We start from the raw sequence: 20,768 nt of genomic DNA on the forward strand, positions 1-20,768 counted from the left end.
AGAACAGAACAAAAAACAAGCAATTAGCCCTGAAGGTTTGCACAATGGACAATATATCTTCCTGGATTCTCATGTGATTTCCTTGTTTTCTATGCTCTGAAATCCACTTGTCAAAAATGGAAATACTGATGCTCAGAAATGACTTTAAAAAAAAAAACAACCCACAGCAATTTTTGCCTTTCAAACATATTGAATTGCACTACACACATTTTCAAGACACAAGTTCTCTGCATTTCACTGAACAGACTTCACTATCAACACAAAGTTCACCACCAACCACAAAGTCCTATGGCTGTTTTTCGCTCATTCCCACAAGTGTCCCAGTTTCCTCATTGTCCACTCTACATGCAAATTTTTTCTCACCTAGATTGTGGACTGGTGGAGAAACATGAGCATGAATTTTCTGAACTAGAGTCTACACAAGATCTGCATGAAATATGGACATAAGATGGACATGCCGTGTGTCAGCTTTGGCTCCTGGCCCACTATAGTGGGCAGGCCTTGACCCTGTTTATGAGGACAGGGCATGGTGGAGAAGTCTAGGTCATACAAATGTGAATATTAAAGCTTTTATACCTGGAGTATTGCATCTGTATGTGGGGTCCACAGCATAAGAAATACATGGACCTGTTGGAGCAGGTCCAGAGGAGGGCCACAAAAATTATTTGAGTGCTGGAACACCTTCCTACGAAGAAACACTGAGAGCGCTAGGGGTGGTTAGCCTGGAGGTTTAAACTGAAAGAGGGTAGATTTAGATTGGAAATAAGGAAGAAACTTTTTACCATGAGGATAGTAAGACATTGCAACTGTTTGCCCTGTGCCCTGCAGGTGCCCTGCCACAATAGAGAAGTTTTGGATGCCTCATCATTGGAAGTGTTCAAGGTCAGGTTGGACAGGGCTTTGAGCAACCTGATCCAGTGCAAGATGCCCCTGCCCATGTCAATGGAGTCGGACTGGACGATCTCTAAAGGTCCCTTCCAATCCAAACCATTCTGTGATTCTGTGATTCTATTGAATCAATTGATCATTGAAGAATTGAAGAATGTGGGTAGCACTTCCTTGCCAAAATGAATCTATTAGCCAATTAATAATCAAATGCTCCAGAGGCAACTACATACCAAACTGTATAGGTCAGCCAGCAACCACAGGCTTTACATTGCCACAGTGAAAACAAAACTGAGAATGATGACTATAAACAGATCAGAAACAAACTGCTCAATGTAAATCTCAGAACTGAAGAGTAGCATGCCACATGCAAGCAGGCATCAGGGGTGAAAGAAGCCAACACTCAGTTTAGACATGAAGAAAAATAGTCATTTATTGGGAGCAGAATTGGAGGAGCAAGAAGCAACAGAAGTATGTAGTAACTGTTAGAGGGACCCCCCCCCAAAAAAAAAAAATTTAAGAAAAGAATTAATGAATACTGATGTCAGCAGACTATTGAGAAAAGTGCAAAGGAAAAGAGTAGGAGAAGAAAGATGGGGAATGACAAATTGAAAGCTGAAATTGAAGCTGTTGCTAGAGTGGAAATCCATGATGACTTAATCCTTGTGTGAAAATCACTACCAGGGAATGGATCAAAAGCAGTAATGGAAAAAATGATCACAAGTGGGTATTAACTGTGTAACATACATCTTAGGGAAGTCCTTGAAAAAATTCAGAGCTGCTTTCAACCTCAGGTTTTAATGAAAGATATATATCTGACCAACAGAACATTAACAAACTCCTACTGGTATGTCAGCACACACTCAAAATGAGACCCTGAAGAAGGAAACAAGCAGACAATCAAATCAAGGCAGAAGGCTAACAACACTTGACAACAATAAACCTGGTTCAATAGAGGCAAAAGCAATTCCAGAAAATCTGGATTCATAGATAGAATATCAAAAAGGGTGAGCGTCTCAATGTACCGAAAGCTGTCCACAGCAGAATGCCTCACAGCTTGAGGAGAGTTATACCTGAGGTTAGGTCAGCTGCCCAGCTAACTGCAGTGTGTTTGTCCCAGTGGACTGCAGCCACATCCACAATGAGAACAAAACAGGCATGCAGTGGTAGCTCTCAAACTCTTGCCAGTATATCACAGGTGCGAGGTTACAGCCTCATTGTGCTAGTAGACCTTAACAGACTTTTCTTTCAAAAATTTGCAAAGTTACTTATTGATCCCATTCATACCTCTTTGTACCCAAAACATCCCTCGGCCATGAATTGTACAACAGACCATCCTAAAATAGTATTTCCTTTTGTTTTGATTGTGTTGTCTAAAAATTCCTCATAGTACCTCTCATTCTGTCTAGTCAGAGAAATCATTAATGATCACTCTCTATGCAGCTTCTCAATTGATTGGCAGATTATTGATTGATGATCTCCCTGTTGATCTGATTTCTCTGTTACCTCTCAACCACCTCTCTTTCCAAGAGGAACACTCTTTATCCAAGTATTGTAGAAAGGGTCAAACTTTTCTACTTTAATTTTTTTTTCAGCTTAATGTTCCTATGAGAAGGGCAAATTACTTTGTTTTGTTTTCTTAGGACATACAGAAGAAAGAGGAAAAACTGTTCAGAACCAGTTTCCTTCTAACAACACTGAGCGGTAAGGGTAAGTCCCACTGCACGTGCTGATACGCAACTGTAACAGGCTGAAACATGGTCTCTTCATACTTCTTTTGACACTAGGAAATAGTAATTCTCTTTGGGACAATAAAAAGTTATGCACACTCTTCCAGGGAAGCTGCATGCAAGAAGTAGAAAATGGCTATGTTTGATCAGCTCCATTTTCTGGCATACACCAGTGTAAGTCCAGAATTTCAACTTGACACTTTTCAATTAACAGTTAGAGAAGACTGAAAAACTCCTACACTTAAGTCGATCTACAAAAGTATTGACATTACAAAGCCCACTGAAAATTTCTCTGAGCTGCTGTGAAATGTGATATGAGATCTAGAACCTGTAATTTCAATAGTTCTGATATTTGTTATGCAGGAAAGGAAATTTGAAGTTTTCTTTCTTCAAGGATATTATATCTGACAAGGAAGCCTAGCCAGTCCTTAGCTTTTCTTAAATTGATACAAAGTATATTTAGTCTGCTATAACAAGTCTTGCTATATTATTCATGTATAAAATATAATTATCACCACTAAAGATGCATTAATTAAAACATTACATTCTGAAACATAGCCATTTGCCATAGCACAAGCTTTTTGCTTGAAACAGAACTAAAAACCACTTTAAAAATAGGTTGTAAAGTAGAACTATGCCAAAAAGTCCATTTTCCACTAGAACCCCAAGTTTTTCATTACAGAAATGGTTGGGGGGCGTGGGGGGGGTTTGATCAATCTGGTCTCTTCTCCGAAAAATAATTGCAAGAAGCAGCAAGAATTGCAGAAATGACTGAAGACTGAACTTTCTGATCCTATTTCACTTATTACAGATGAATGTTATTGCAGACTGTCAGAATCCTACCCCAAAAATTGCTATCTCATCTCACTGAGGAATGGAAAGGGAGCGAGTAGAGGGTGAGAAAGTAGATAATACCTATATGATTATGACCAGCTACCTGATAGCACCTTAAATATATTTTTCATCCCTTCCTATCTCTTTTTTTAGATTAATGGTAAGAGTCTGGATGCAAACAGTGTATGTTTACTACACGTGTATTTGATGCCAAACTCACGTCAAGGGCATACCAAAACCATAATACAAGAAGTAGCTGGGAATAATTAAGAAAAACCTAACACAACTCTATAATCAAGTTAAAAACTCAGCTGTCGCTAGGGGCCTCCATAACTAATTCTATGGCTAAAAGGTAAGAGTAACAGAAAATAAAATGTGTTTGGGTGAGATAACTTGCCTTTGAATTTGAAAGTCTTTGTAAGAAAAGGTATAATATGTCTTGTATTTCCATAACAGAAATTAAAAGATGAAAAATAAAGATTTAAATTAATGTATTAAAAGACAAAACAATCACTTTAGTGTCTCATAAATAAAGAAATCTTCCTTTAGAGTCTAATCTATCTTTAGCCAAATTCTGCTGCTAAAAAATAAAGTTGGTCCTTGATTTAGCACCATTCAAGAAGTATAGTTGAGGATTTATGTATTGGAAACTAATTAGGAATAACATGTCACTCTTCCCATTTGACCCACCATAAAACTGATGTCATATTTGATTATATTGTCACAGAACACAAATAATACAGTAACTTAGAAAATAATATCAGAACTAAATGTCTCTTTCATCCAAAGTATTGTGAAATATATTAATGTTATTAAGGATTTCTTTGGCAGTGACCCAAGGTTTCCTCTTCGAGAGACAACTGGCAGCTGCTAGGGGTAAAACTTCCAAGGTGTCTGTCTGAGTTGGGACTGATGACACTTGTAATGTTTCACTCATTGAGTATCCTGCTGTAGCAAAGTAAAACAAAGCCTTCCTGAAGCCTGGCTTTCATTCCTTCATGTCTGCAAGGGTAAGGGGACCCTAGTGATTCTCAGAGACATTTTGCACTATGATCTAGAAATGGTGCTCAGTGATTGTGACAGGGACTGTCTCCCAGTTAAACACAGGGTGGCTGTATCATCAGATCCTTTGAGCTGAGGAACTTAAAAGGAAGATGACATGTGGGAAACCCTAGGGGTTCTAAGATTTACAACAACAACAAAAATGTCAACAAAAAGAAAATCTGTAACTACAGTCAGATTAAATAGGTCTTCCTTGCAGAAGCTAAAGTGACAACTCAGATCCTATTATGTAACACCAAATGAGACAAAAAGATTTTACAAGACAACTAAGTTAATTCTTTTTGATATATTTACAACCCACAGTAAAATGCCAACATCAAAGTCCTTTATGTGAGAAATGTCTGAAGTAGGACTGGTCAGCACTTATGCTTTGATAGCTCAGTCTGAATAAGAGATTGGAGTATTCAGAACATCAGAAGAACGCAGACACAAGTTACATTTTGCTTTAACAAAACAGAGGTCCATTTCAGGACAGAAAGTATCTTTGCCCAAACTGAAAAAACTTTGAATATACAAAATTGTCTTGTTTTAAATCATGAGCAGTGAATGGTGCAACTACTCTACCTGAAAACAGCACGTTAGTGTCAAAGGCAATGTAGAAAAAAAAGGGAAAGGGATCCACTGTGCTTCAGCCATCTGTTTTCCCATTTTAGATAATGTTCCAAACCATTATATCTGGTTTAAAATGCTGCTCAGGAGCTTGCAAAATCTAATCTCTGTCATTATCAATATACCCACGCTTACATATTTCAGAATCAGGCCCTTAAAATACAAACTGTTTGGATTCTGAGAAAAACATAAAAATAGCACAACAGGGACTAAAAGTTGTAACTGGAGAAAGAAGGTTGGATTCTATTTGTGCTTGTAGAACATAGTGCTATTCTATATCCATAGCAAATATACCGTACTAATTTTCAGTCAATATTCCATTACTTTCTAAGCTTATAACTAATTGATAATATGAGTAAAATTATTACAGTGGATTTGGTTGTTTACTTTTCTTAACCACTTGTAAAACAGGAAAATACGAAAAGCATTTTATATTTACTAAATTGCAATTTCATTTTTTATATAAACTTCCATAAGCTAGTATTTTCCAATAAATATTCATTATTTATTTTCTCCTGATTTTGATCTTTGTTTTTACACTTAAAGGGATAAAATTTTGTATTTGAGAGGAGATGTAAGGTTTTATATGTGACACTCAAAATACTAAAAGTTTGAGTAATTATACTCAATATAGCATTAATAGTTAATCAAGTACTTAGACTGTATTTACATATTTAAGTTTCATAACAGCCAACTTAAAAAACGCTGGACTGATCATTATAAGATCATCCCAGAATATTAGACTCCTTTACATATTACTTTTGCTTTGGAGTATCAAAGTTCTATACTCATCTTTGTTTATAGAGATAAACATACATATTGCAAGTGAGCAAAAGGTGAATTATTTTGGGGTAAATGTCTGGAGTAAAGGTAATTTTTTTTTTTAAAATAGTTTGATTTGCAATCTAGTAAAGTTGCGCTAGATATCTTATGATGGACACAGCAGAGATGTGATTTACATAATGACGAAAAGGAGACTACACTGACCAAAAATACTGAGGTACAGAATTTTGCTATCATTCACATAATATCACCATTTCCTTTTGTTGCATTCATAGAAGAAATGAATGAATAGAGCAAGCTAAGACAGCTACATTTTTCTAAGGTTTTAAAATAGAATCTTTGCTTTTCTAAGCAGTAACTGTTTCAGATATCATGATTATTGAAGGAAGATAAAAGCAAACACTATTCACCATCAACATAAGTAGGCTTCCATGGACAGATTCTTATTTTACTACTTTTTCAAATATACTTTAAGGAAAAGTCATGTAGGTAAACTTCTCAGGGAGATTAAAATAAGTGTAGATTAAGTAAAGAGACAAGTATACTCAACAGCCTATTCTTTTTCATGTTGAAACAAGTGTCCCATCTAATAAAAAGGAATAGTTTGAAAAGGAATATATTTTTAACTTGAAATTAAAAAAAACTCATCAGTATAATTTCTTGCAGAATATTAAATCCTCTGTAGATTTCTGTGTCACACCAGTACTGAATTCAAAGGGTAACTCTAGATCACTAAAGCTGCAAAAGCATGTGTATTTTGGACCAGTTTTGTTACTTGTCACTATTAGTATTGAGAGAGATACATAATTTTGACTCAGAAAACTGCATTCCTTTCATTTAAATAAGTTACCTCTAAATTTCCCTTTCACTCATCCAGCTACTCCTGTTCTGCTCACTGATGTCACATTTAATACTCTGATGTAAAACATCTGATGGAACAGCAACAAACTTCAGCCAGAGTTTGATGGCAGCTAGAACAAATGTTTCCTGGGAAATTTAATATTCTAATGTTTAGTGAGAACTGGTGTGAGCAAAGGAAGTCTTCATGTGCTGTTCCCTTTGGGTTTCTGCCAGAGCATTCAGTTAAAGGCCCTACAGTTTTATATATAGAGAGTTCCAAACTTTCAAAAGGCGATCTGGCTTCCCAGAGGTCCTCAAGTATCTTTCTTTGCTGCTTTGAATTTTTGGCTGAGAACGCCTCCGTTTCCTAACAGTTAGTACATAGGCATAATCGTTTATATGCTCCCAAAGTTGGCTTCCCATGCTAGTAAATAAACTGAAAATGTGGATTTGAGGGATTTTGTATTCATAGTGTTTCTTTCTTGGAATGTGGTAAACAAATGACAGAATTACATAGGGAGGGAAGATGAAGAGGTACTATCAGTTGTCTCAGATATATGATCACCTCTTACATTTAGAAGAGAAAAGGCAAAATGAAGGTCTGTGTTACAAAGATTTAGGCCACCTTTGGTCCTAGAATCTAATGCTTTCTATTCACTAGGAATCTCCGAAAACCCTGAAACAGCTGACTAGAGGCAGAGCAGATTAGGAAGTCAAGATGTATCTTGACCAGAAAACTATTTAAAAGTTCTATCTTACTTATAGACTTTCAAGAAAAAAAAAATCCATTCTCAAGTGAATCTAATCTAGACATTTCCTTTGAAGCATGGAGGTGACATACAAGACTTTTAGCATATGGTGTGCAAACACTGAACCACCAACTTTATAGGGTGTGGGGAACACAAAGAGTAAACATAGAGGCTACAACTTCAATACTGTTACCCAGCCAGTAGACAGCCCAAAACTAACGGAGAGGCTGTTCTTGTACATATCTCAGTAGAAATACTTGAAAGTAAAAGTGGTAACAGAGTGTGAAGACCTTTCTCCCCACAGATCTTTAGCCATGGAAGTATCCAAACATTATGCACTTAAAAGGAAGGTTGGAAAGAGGTCAATGCTTGGCAACTTGTTAGCAACAGAATAACAACTTGTTCTCTTAAAAATTTCTGAATTTTGAAGGGTCATAGGTTGTGACACAGCAAGCTCCACCATATGAAACGCAGTCCACAATAATGAACATCAGATCTTGATCTCTTTCTTCAAAACAAACTACCAAATTATGCCATACACTTCATGCCCCTCAAAAATGACTATGAAAAACAAAACTACAGCAAAAGAATATAAGATCTTTACATCCCTTGCACAGAACTAGGCAAATACAATAGAAAGCCCTACAACACTAATGCATTAAAAATATATTCAGTTACTTAGAAGACCTTCCTAACCCTCAGGAGGTCAAATATATGACACATGGGTTTATAGATCCTTAGACAAACTACCAGACATAGGATATGTTTTCTTAGCAAAAAAAAAAAAAAAGTGGGCCAATCTAAAGAAAATATTGCATTATATCAGATTTAAAATGAATATGTTTCTTTTTATAATATGTTTTATTTTATGACCAGTTGGCAGTTAAGTGAACTAGTGCTTCCTCTCATAAACCTGCAGGTTCATTAACCTGACCAGAATAAACAGATCACACATAGTGAAAGGTAAATAACATATACAATTTTATAAAGTAAGAAAATAAATCAAGATTTGTCACTGTAACTTACTATCATCATATCTTTCTCCAAAAGATCTTTCATGGTTGACCTGGCCTTGCACCCAAATATTTTTAACTGGTATTTCTTTTAGCTTTATATAATTAAAGATTAACATGTAACACTGGAAAAGGTAAAGCAGAGAAGAAGATACTCTTTTTAACCATCCTTTTTTTCATGAATGAATCAAAATTTTTGCCAAGCTGTTCTGTAGCAGATTCAGATAAGTTTGTTTCACCAAATGCTTGAAAAACAAAAATAGCATCTACTTTAAATAACACATGTTCCTGTTCAAAATAGTAAAATCTAGTGTTTTAGGAGGAAAAGTAAGTTCAACAAAAAATATTTCAGACATTTTTTGTCAAAAAAATAGAAACCAACCCTACAAATGCAATTCAAAGTAAAATTGATCAGACAGTTACAAATAGCTTTGAGATTGCACAGACATTTATATATTCACAGTATTTTACGATGCAGCAAATAAGCACTTTGCAACCTAAAAGGATCATACCTGAAATGGCTTAGAGATGTTGATGTAGAGTGTCTGTCTGATCCACCTGTTTTCTTGATTTCCAAACTTGTACCACAACAGCCGTCCCTTGGTATTACTCACAGTTCTCTGGAAGACAGACAGCTTGTAAACTTGCTTTCCAAACATATGATAATAAAAGCGGAAAATGCATGTTCCATTTCCAGAAGGGTTAAAGAGGGGACTAAGTAAAACTGCTTTATCTTGGAATTGGCATGGCTCAGAGGATTCCATGTAGAGGTAGTGTCCCCTGGCTGTGCCAGTCGTGTGATCCTTTAATGGGCCTGTATTAACCGTGGGGGTTGGACCCTGTATTCTGATCCAGTCAAAGTCATCCTCAATGTCCTGCTCCCAATTGCACAGCCCATTTTCAAAGTTACACTGTAGGTCAGGGTCTGAAATGTGAACAGAACAGACTGTCAAGTGAAAACAGTATCAAAAAGTGATTATGCTTTAATATCTTTTTGTCCTTGCAAAAATTTATTTCTAATATAGAGAAAAACCTGTATCTTCTTCTCCTTGCAAAAATTGCCCTCTGAAGAATAAATATACACTTGCCTTGACAAAGAAAGAAAAATAAATCTTTACTTCATTACCTCCTCTTTCAACATATATCTGGCACACTGTATATAATTAACTTATTGAATAAACAGACCTGTGAATAACATTTTATTATTCATATTATTAAATTTATGTAGCTTTATAATTAAAACATGCAAAGTTTTTAACTGAAATGTAAATGAGTAAAGGAGTTAAAACTGAGGTTAATTGGATGAAACAAACCACAGGATACAGCTTTGTAGGTATGTGCAGTAAGTGACCTAATATGTTTTTGCATGGCAGTAGTCCTAAAAATGGGTTGTATTTTAGATAATTTTTATCCTCAATAATAGTAGTGTGATAGCTTTATCAAAGCTAAATTGAAGAGAGGCATTTATAACACAACTACACTTCAATATTTGACACCAAGGTGAAATATATTGATTAGACCAATTACTTCTAACATAAAAAAATAAAATGTATGTCAGAGGTGGAGAACTTGCATCTCATCTTTGCATCTGCCTTTCATAAACAGTAAGTGACACAATAGCCAATTCTTTTGTTTTTTAATTAAGCTGTTATTTTTCATGATGTTCAAAACTGCAAGTCTTGTAGTAATTTCTTACTATAGACCTCAAAATGGTTTATAAAGATAGAAATTTTAGAAGTGGGAAAACTGAGATAGGCAGGAAAGCCTTCATTTTCTTTTACATTCAGATCAGTTTTAGGTTGATATTCAGCAAATATCAGTGCAGACCGGTGTCTTTTCAAGCATGTAAGGTGTTCCCTGTTTCTCAAACTCTTCATGATTTGCACAATTTCATTATCTCAGGATGCGATAAAGCAACTGCTAGTTGATTTTACTTTATATTAATGTTCTTGAGTTCTCAGACTTGCTGAATGCATGCTTTGGGGAGAAAATCATCAACAGCACCCTTCAGCACTGCAAGGTGAATGTCAAAAATCTGAATGACCCATAGCTTTCCCCAGTACTTACAAATTCTTTCTCTGAAAGGGACAATTATGACCAGCATTACTAGTATCTTCTAGCACAGATTTTTTAACGTTTTCTAGGTAGAAAGAGTATAGGTCATAAAAAGAGATAGGACATACATTCCTCTCAGTCTGTATATGTCTTCCATTGTAGTTCCATTAGTATAATCAAAGCCAGCATGTTAACCCTAATCAACTGGCAGACTGGGAATCCTCTCTTAAAATAAACTTTTAATGCACGTGTGTGTTTTACAAGTTAAAGAAATATGGCTCATTTGGATAAAGGAGATTGAATTCCATTTACCCTCAGTTGTAACTCATCGTATGCATTTAAGTTAAAAATTTTCAATCTGTTTCATCAGTAACTATATTCAGTTGACTCATCACTGGCTGTGACACCGATCGACTGTAACAGTACTGTGCTTTCTTACTCCAGGGATGAATCTGGCAAGTAAATTTTGGTTTGATATAAAGTAAGCAATAATGGAAAGTGCTTACTACAGTTGTCTTCATCCGATCCGTCCCCACAGTTATCCACAAGATCACAGACCAATAAACTGTCAATACATGCTTTTGTGTCTCTGCACCAAAAACGATTAGGACCTTCACAGCCTAATGCTGGAGGTGGAAGAGCACAATTTTCAAATGTAATATCATCAATTGCTGTGACGCCGTCATAAAAACCCAGACTGCTTTTACTGAGTGATAAATGGAAAGGATGGGGAAGGCGTCCAAGCTGAATGACTGCCTTCAACCACTGATTTCCCTCATTGTAATATGCCCTCCAAAGGAGAGTAGGCTGTTTCAGCCCATCCACAAGCAACTGCATCTCTGCTGTCCCAACTGACGGTCCATAATTTTAGTACCTAAAATGATAAAAAAAAAGTTTAGGGTGCAAATGTTGAGAATGGACTACATCATGTAAAATGGCGAGTATCTTTTCTGTCATAGCTCCATGAAATATAGGAAGTTCACAGTGCCTATTTCCCGTTTACCTGTAATTCAATCCACTTTCTGTATGATGGTAGGGTAGGCTGCTGTATCAGTCCAGGGCTCATTTCAAGAACAGAAGATTGTGAGAAGAAGCAAGCTTCATTAAATTAAAGCCCATAACTGAAGAGACACATTTGCTTTCATATTAAGCAATGAACACTACTCACTCAGATGCATAATATGTTTTATATAAATTTAATTCAATACATAATTGTAAAGTTTCAAGAAGGAAAAACAGAACGCTTACTGAATGTAACAATACACCTTCTATGTTAGTTATTGTTAACATGTTGCATTTTACAGCATTTTTGGAGGATCTTAAAGCATTTTAAAATCATAAACGCTTAGGTGAGCAATCGTACAACAAAACTGGGAGCAGAACCAGGAATAGAACCAACGACTTGTAATTTCCAGACCTATTCGCCAACTTCAAATCTTGAGTCTTTGATAAGAAGACATTTCCTCTTTCTATGGCAAATGTATTTGATATTACTAAGAAAAACTGCACTTAATATCTAAGTCAGGCCAAACATTTATTTAAACAGTAACACCACTTTTGACCTTAGTAAACAAATTATCATTTTACTTTTTCTGTCCCTTTTCGACAAGATTGCACAAAGACTGAGGCAAGGCAATAACTGAAAGGGTTTTTTTTTTCCCCCCTATGTATATAAAGAAAGGATTGGAAGTAAAGCTCCAAATCTTGCACTGGAGCTTTCACTTAAGGATGATACAATCTAAATCTGGATACTGTAGGTGACTCCAAGAACTACTAGATTTTTGGATGGTTTCCTGCTCTTGGACAAAATTCCACAACATTTTAAAATTTACTTCACCAAAGTAGAAATGTTAGCAAAATGACTGTGGTATTTGTCTATGTATATGCAGACACAGTCCTTTATTATAATTTTGCTCAAAGCATGACAGCAAAGTCATCCCATTTTTCAGTTCTTTTCTCCAAGTGCTTCATCTTATTTCTACATAAAGTTCACAACTAAGACTATGTGAGTAACAGAGATAAATACTGCAGAAGAATGTGTGTCTGTTGCAAACTATAACCTCAATTTCCATCCAAGAGAATCAATTTGAGATGATCTATGAATTTTAAACATAAATTATTTCATACCAAAAGGACAATGTGCAATTTGATCCAGTTTGCGTGAACTTTGGGCTTTGTAGCCGAGCTACTTGTGAACTGCTGCTGCTGTTTTTCAGAATGAACATAAAATGACCTATCAAAATAAAACAGAAAACAACTTTTCAGGCTGAGGAAAGAAAGTATTTCTAAAGGTCTTTAAAGCATTCATGGCCTTCACTTAAAAGCTTGTTAAAAAGCAGTTATATCTATTCCAGTTCTCTGTTTCTAGGCCTGGGTTGTCTTACCTTCAGATTTGTTGCAGGTGTGATCCCACGGAGGCGCTTGCTTCTGAAAAGCAGGTGCAAGAGCACTACTGGAACTTCTTACCCAGTCAAATTCATCTGCATTTGCAGTTTCAATCCAACCACAGCTCTCTCTTTCAAAGTCACATACAGCAGCTGACATGAAGAAAGAGACATTTTGCTCTATCTCTGTACATGACATTACTAAACAAGCTTTGCAGTATGAAAAGAAAAACAAAATGTTTCTAATATGTCACTGATATTCTAGAAAGATGTCTAGGAAAGGGACGTGGAAAGACAGAGTGCAAGATGGGGTATTTGTTTTATAACTGTTGGGTAAACAGCAGTCCCACAGGAAGAAACCAAGCCATCATTATATGAAGCATATTCAGTAAAACGAGTCCTTCCCTCTAAAGACACCGCAGCCAAAGCACTCAAAGCAGGTGAGGAGGCACTGAAAATGGACATCACAATCCTCCTGAGCAAGAACACAGAGCACACAAAGCAATAAAAAGCCTTCTGCAAGATCTTTTAGGTAGTTGATATTGGAGCCAGAATTCAAATCCCTTATTTCCTGAATCTCAGCAAGTATGCTAATGACAACAAAACCCTTCCTCTTATTATAACAGGAATTAAATTAAATATCAGTCATTACTGAGACACTATGATATTGTTAGAAGGAGGAAATCTCTGAAATACAAACTACTGCAGTGAAAAAGTTTTGGAAAACATATTCAGCTACATTCTTCAATGAATTTAAGAGAGCAGTAATATTTTAGAAAATGTGTATAATATGAAAAAAGGGAAGAAAGGTGTATAAGAGTGTTAGATATTAATGAATTTAAATTTATGAATATTTAGTATGTTAAAATGAATAACCAACAGGTTTTCCTTTTCTGCACTTTAAAAAAGTCTTCATTAAACTACAAAATGTTATGAGTCCTGTAATTATAAAAGGCTTTTAATGGAAAACATTGAGAAAATTATTTCAAGATTTTTAAAGCAATAATTTATTAATTATACAGGTAGAATACATTAAAAAAAATCAGACATGACTGTCAGAATTCTACCATTATTTTATAATGTCTTATCACAAATTCTAATGGCCACATCATTAGGATGTAGAAAATGCACATTTCAGAATCAAATGAAGTCTCTTGGAGAACAGTATTCCATAAATGTTTATTTATAGAGGATACAGGAGTTTTTTTGATTTGGGTATTTGGTTTGGTTTAGATTTTTTTTTAAGAGCTGTGTCACATTAAGTTATACATCATTTATTAGAAAGAATGAAAAATTTACTAACCAGGCAAGTTAGTATTATTGTTGGTTGGGGCTTCTAAAAAGACAAGATTCTGTGGATTATTAAGCAAAGCACATAGAAATCTGCAGTTATTAATGCTGCTTAAAAAAAATAATCTACAATTATGGAAGACCATAAAGCATTTAAGAGATCAAAGAAAATATGAGTTTGCTATAGAAACAGCGTATGTGGGTCAGAAATGCCAAACATAAAGTGATGTAGATCAAATGTGACAAAAAAACCAGAAACAAGAAATTTTTTGATAGAATGTTTTGATAGCATAAAATGAAGACAAAAATATTTTTAAATAATCAAGGACCTAGGCATGACAGAAATGATCGAAAACCCACAAACAGAACATGACGATAAGGGAATATGGAGAGCTATCTCTGATTTGCTTGTTGCTCGATAGAAGAAACTGTTCCATATACCCAGGAGAACAGCAACAAAGAATATGACAAACCTTGGACACAGATGGTTACACCAAAAGAGGAAAATAAACAAGATAAAACTGTTAAGTCTGAGCCCAGACTTCTTGCATCTGTAACTTGTAACAGAGACAAAACATGAAAGAAAGGATGCACCAGACCATACATTTAACTTAAATATGGATGAATATATTGAGATAAAGTAACCCTGAAACCTTCAACTAAATCTCAAACCAATTATTTAACACCTAGGGAAGATATAAAAATAGAGCAAGCTGGTGGAGCCTGGGTGCAATGCACTAGGTTCTTGATGCTTGATAACACTTCAATTACCTAATTGTCCCATAACCTCTTTGGCACTTCTGTTTCAGACAGATTATCCAGAAAGAAAGGCTGTTGGTTGGGTACCTCTGTAGTTTCTTTCGCAGCGAGCACACACAAACTAATCTGCCTTCTCTCCTAGTACTTTATTTTCTGCTTTTCTCTTATTTCTTATTTTCTTACACGCTCTCTATGTACTCTAATCATCAAGTGGCCCTATGGACTCTGCCAGGCTGTCTTCTCCTCATGTGTTTGTGGAGTTTATTACTAGTTTTTCTTAAATGTATTTTGTCATCCTTACTGTGTTCTGACATTTAACCCACCAAAATTTGTCAACTTTTCTAACTTTTTCATTTGGGCATTATTTCAGTAATTTTTTGATGCTTTTTTACTTCTCCATGCCACCTGTATGGATATATTTTACTTTGCTGCCCCTTTTAGCATCATTTTTGATAAGCTCCCTCAATAATCATGAAGGAATCAGACTGATACTGTTAGCATAACATTTGAGAGTAGTTGGCTTTATTGATGTTTTGAGAAAGCTGCCTTACATCTTCAGCAGACTGTTTTCTCTGAGCTATTACCACAAAAATGTAGATTTCTTTCTGATTTTGGGTTTTTATGCAAAGTGCTTTACCCTTTTCTGTTTTGAGGAGCTTCATTCAAAGGCCTTCACAAGTCAGATGTGTAACTTCTCTGTAAGATGAACAATGCCTAACAAGAATTTAAGAAAAAGTCCTGTAGAAAATGGTATTTAAAAACAAATGTTTAAGACATTAGCATTTCTGCAGGACTGCAAGTTCATCAATCTTTATATCCCCCCAAAAATCTCTGTCTTTTGGTCTATGTATATTTATGCAGAATACACCATTAAAAAATTCAGATGAAGAGATATCATCAACATTACTGGCTTGCAACTGTTACTTAAAAGCTGTTTAAAAAGGCTCTAATATACCAATAAACTTTGAACTTTTTGTTTGTAAATGAGTAATTTTAAGATAAACTTAGGAACTTACAGCTAGATGTCATGAAATTTTCAAATCTAGGAACAAAACCAATTTAACTCTGGATGTAGTTATCCTAATAAGTTATTTTAACCCACTTTATAATAAAAACAAACTGAAGTGTGTTACATCTATCTTTCTATATTTATGTTTTCTATCACAGATACTATTTCCTTATGTCATGGTGTATACACACTCAAATAACACTGTACTTTGTAGGTGCATTGGCCTAATTCCTACAGAAAAAAACATGAATATTGGTCAATTTAAAAAAAAATGCAGAAGTTAATCAGTAATAAGTAATGCTAACCAGAAAAAAGACAAAACCCAAGTCATTAATTGAAGATCAAACCAGTTTGTTCTTTACAAAATCCCAGAGTTCCCCCTTCCCTCACTTTCCATCCCCAAATATTATCTGTGGCAGGTTTTTTGGTTGTTTTTTTTTTTTTTGTTGGTTTTTTTTTTTTGGGGGGGGGGGGACAGGACAAAAGTACTTCTACATAAAGATTTTAGAGTAAAAAATTGAATACTAACCTAATCTGTATAAAGATATTCTCATATATAGAAAATCATAGTTTAAATCTAACAGTTGCTTAGGAAGGACAGATATGGTAGTCTCCTCTACAGATGACTACAGGGAAAAAAGCACTCCAGAACATCTTCTTCTGCTAATTTCTGTTATGAATTCATTTTAATAACCATGAAATTGCAACAGACCTACTTGCAATTTCAGTCAGGTGGGCTGTTAGTAATAGACAAACATGACTTGTACATAACACATAGGTATATATCTCTTGTGAAATGAGAAAGAGTTTTGCTTATAAGACAGGCAAAATTTGCAGAGGGAAAATATTTTGTTGTAAATAAATCTAGTGATTTCACTGTGCACCTACATTTTAACAACCCAGCTGTAGTACATGTCTTCTGACACTAACTTAGCTGTAGGATTTGCAAAGACCAAGATTTTTACAGTGGGAAAATAAAATTCTGTGGGTGCACACACAGCACTAATCAACCATGCATCTCACCTAAACATTGCCTACAAAAAATAACTGTGCTGTCACATGTAATAGTTAAAATTTGATTTTCTAAATAATCATATGAAAATAATCTTCACTACACAACTCTGATGGCAGTCCATTCTGTGCAGTAAGGCAGATATGCAATCATCTAACTGAAGGCAGTTTCATAACAGCATTTTAAAGTGAAATAGCATCCAAAAACACTATTTTATTAAATCTGATATTTTCTGGAACTTCATATGATACTGTCATTTGCAAATGCTTCCCAGGTTCTGAATGTTAGTGATTACAGTGTATTGGTATGGGAAATAGTCCCAAAATAAGAAAAACCTCCAAAGTAATCAAATTACGTTTGATTGACATTTTCATTGGAAAAATAGCTAATTAGGTCCAAATCTCTCCTCCATTCAAAAATGTTACTGGAGTCTGAAGAGAATTAAATTTCTTAAACAATACAATAGTCTGGTGATTTAGGCTGTTGTATACCCAGGTCCAGGTCATATAAAGAGTACATAAATTTCTCATATCTTAACAGCCAATTCCTTGGCTTTCTACATCCATTAGAATGTTCCTTCTATATAACTGAAGGGGAACATTCCTATTTTTATTGAACTAAACAAAAATGAGATCTGATTGTCATTATTCAGGCCATCTTGTTATTTGCTCTATGCATAATTTGCAATAAACTAATTAGGGAGAACTGTACAAAAATGAGATATATTTTTTGCCCCAAAATATTACATAGACATTTGCTGACAGAAATAGAAAAGTTAGATTCCTGACTTCTGGGTTCTACAGAAATTCTAAGAGTGTGTGTGATCTCTGGCAGAAAAACACCCTTGTTGTTTACTCAGTGCTCCTCCTTACCACAGCCTTTTATCTATTCCACAACTGGTTTTCTCTGACCTCTTATCTCAGTCCTAGTCTTACTGGAAAGGTGGAAATCCTCACTGTCTTTCCTTATTTCCTGAGACAGCTCCTTGCTCCAGGTCCACTCATGTGGTCTCAGTTCTCTGCCACTTACTGCCACTGTTTACGCTGATCCCTCCCAAAGCATCACTGTTCCACACCTGTATTCTTCCTTCCTATTCTCGTTTTATTCTCTGTTACCAAACTTTCAATCTTTCATTATTGTTATCTCTTCTGACACTGAATCACTGGCTCTTTAACCAGCTGGTCCTAATCATTCCCCCACAGCAGCCTGGGTCCTTTCTGCCCTGGCTTCCTCCAGCTCCCTTGTTACTTCTCTGCCACACCAGCAAGCTCAAGCAATGCAGCATTTGCAGCCATTCCTTGTTCACAGCTGAAGGTGGTTTCCTGCCTCTGTAGATGGCATTTTAAGTCCCATCCCTTCCCCATTTAACTTCCACAATTTGACAGTCTTGTATATGAAGAGAAGTGACAAAGATAGTTTCTTGCAAGAACCAGGAGCTCAGAAATCTAGACCGAGACAAGGAAGAGAGTCAGAGAGGTGGAGATCTTCAACGGAATTCTTCTGGTCCTGACAGAAAGAACAACTCATTTGAGTGGCAATGAAAATCAGGAGATGACTCAAGGATTTATGCTGTGAGATGAGAAAATTGCATGGAACCCTGCTTGCTCAGTGGAGTTGGTGGGCCCAACCATCTAATGAAATCATCTTGCTGGAATTTAAGATAAAAATATTTAATTAAAAAATAATTCAAGAGATATTTTAGCCAATATAATATCCTTGCCTGGTCCTCATATCAAGAGAAGAAACTTACAGAAACAAGGTCAAGGAGCCTACAATGACCATCAGATGGAATATCACGGCAAAAAATGTTAATATCAATGACAGGAACAATGTAGTTGTAGGTGGTGAAGGCCATAAAACATCTGCGCTTAGCCAAACCAAGCTAAGAAATTAGGAAAACTGACTGAGAAAAATTAAATCCTTGCATCCAACTGCAAGAATATACACAACCATGTAGAAAGTAATGGTACACCACATAAGCACAAAGGTGGTGAAATACCATTTGAGAAGAATTATAAGAACTATTCTAGTGCTGTAGACTACCAGGCTAACAGGCTGAAAGGCAAATTTATTGCTTGGAAATAGTCAGCTTGCCAAACTACTTGCACAGGTATTTGTGTACCTACATTCTGCTTCCCGCATTAAAAGAAGCAGTGCTAGCACACACTGAGCCAAACTCAGCAGTACAATAATGATTTATAAGTAAGCAGTATATTTAGAGCAAAGATCACCATAAATATACTTATAACGTCTCCATAGTTTAACCTTTAGCATGACATTGTTAATGTATCGTCTGTGCAAGCGAGACAGGGGTATAATAAAATTTTCTTCAGTCATACAATTAGAGGAGGAAAAAAAAGAAGAGAAAATCAGTAGCAATAGAGGAAGTTTGCGATTAAGGATAATTTAGGACTGGTTAAACACCTAACCACTAACTGGTCATTTGTCTTCTCTTTTAGGTATAACATTGAAATGAAAATACAGGCTGAATAGCTAAAAGAAAGGGTGTTTTGAAATACAAATGACCGTATTTGAGGTGAAAACAGTAGATTTTAGTTTTCTTGAATAAAAGCTACCAGTTATCTGCTATCCCAGAGCAGTGAAAGAGGTGTTGCATGCAACTAAATCTATTTAGAATGTTTTTAATTAAAAACTATTGATTTAGAAGTGTTATTATTTGGTCAGAGAACAAAATCCCAGTACCCAAGTATAAGAAGGGTAATGAGAGAGCAATCCAGACCAGCATAACCCAATAATATGTAAGATGTATAAGTATATTTTGAAGAAAAGTATAAAAAATGTGAAGTAAGTCAAAAAGCAATAGAGTGTAATAAGGGTTTTAATAGAAGTAACATGGGCAAAAAGGAAGCAAAGAAGTAAAAACTCTTCTCAGTGGTGTCCAGTGAAATGAGCAGAAGCAATAGGCACTTGTACTGTAAGGGTGATCAAACATTGGAAAAGGTCCCCTGAGCAGCTGTGTAGTCTCCATCCTCAGAGATACTCAGAACCCAGCTGTGTAGGGTCCTGAGTATCCTGTGCCAGTGGACCTTGCTTTTAGCAGGGGGGTTTAACTGGATGATCTTCAGCGATTCCATCCAACCTCAACTATTCTGTGGTAACAGCGTACTTTTTTTCCTCTTCACTCTGGCCCACAAAAGGAAAGATATTCTGCCTATTGAACATTTAGTAGTTATTTCTGGGTTTGACTGATCAAACAGTTACCTAATAAAACAGAATGTATTTTTCCTAACTTCAAGCTCTGTATATTTTGGATACAAATCTTTCTAAACAACTAAAACATTGGACACCAGTACTCTAGCCAAGAAAGATTGGATACTAACACTGTAGAGAAGTTCCATGAATACAAATAGAAACTGTAGTTATTTCTTTTATCTGCTAAAAGTCAAATACATTTTTGTTTAGCTGAGCAACACCTCTCAAATTTCCTAATAAAACCTGTAAAGTATAAGCATGGATTTGGGATTCTATTAGCACCTGTGAAGAAGTTTATGCTTTGTGATACATAATAGCACAGTCAGAAAATACTGTAAGGAACTTGTCTATGATATTTCTGTTATTTGTGGGAATGCCAGAAACCATCATGCTCTATTTAAAAAAAAACACCAACCCTGTACTAAATGTTATTCACACCAACTCCCTCTGAAAATACATCACAACTTTTATAGCATAGTTCATAGTTCAAGGCAAAAGCAAGAGACTAATTTTCAAAGATGGAAAGTATAACCACGATTTC

The 20,768-nt window shown here is 35.5% G+C and overlaps 1 protein-coding gene across 1 annotated transcript in view; it reads right to left on the minus strand.

Annotated features, from left to right (window-relative positions):
- MALRD1 (MAM and LDL receptor class A domain containing 1) overlaps positions 1-20,768 on the minus strand; it is a 282,805-nt gene that overhangs the window by 202,208 nt on the left and 59,829 nt on the right. The window contains 4 exon segments of the mRNA XM_075082688.1: positions 9,018-9,430; positions 11,067-11,434; positions 12,688-12,793; positions 12,945-13,097. Coding sequence (XP_074938789.1) covers positions 9,018-9,430; positions 11,067-11,434; positions 12,688-12,793; positions 12,945-13,097 — 1,040 coding nt within the window.

The sequence above is a fragment of the Phalacrocorax aristotelis genome, chromosome 2 (genome assembly GCF_949628215.1).
Source record: "Phalacrocorax aristotelis chromosome 2, bGulAri2.1, whole genome shotgun sequence".
NCBI lineage: Eukaryota > Metazoa > Chordata > Aves > Suliformes > Phalacrocoracidae > Phalacrocorax > Phalacrocorax aristotelis.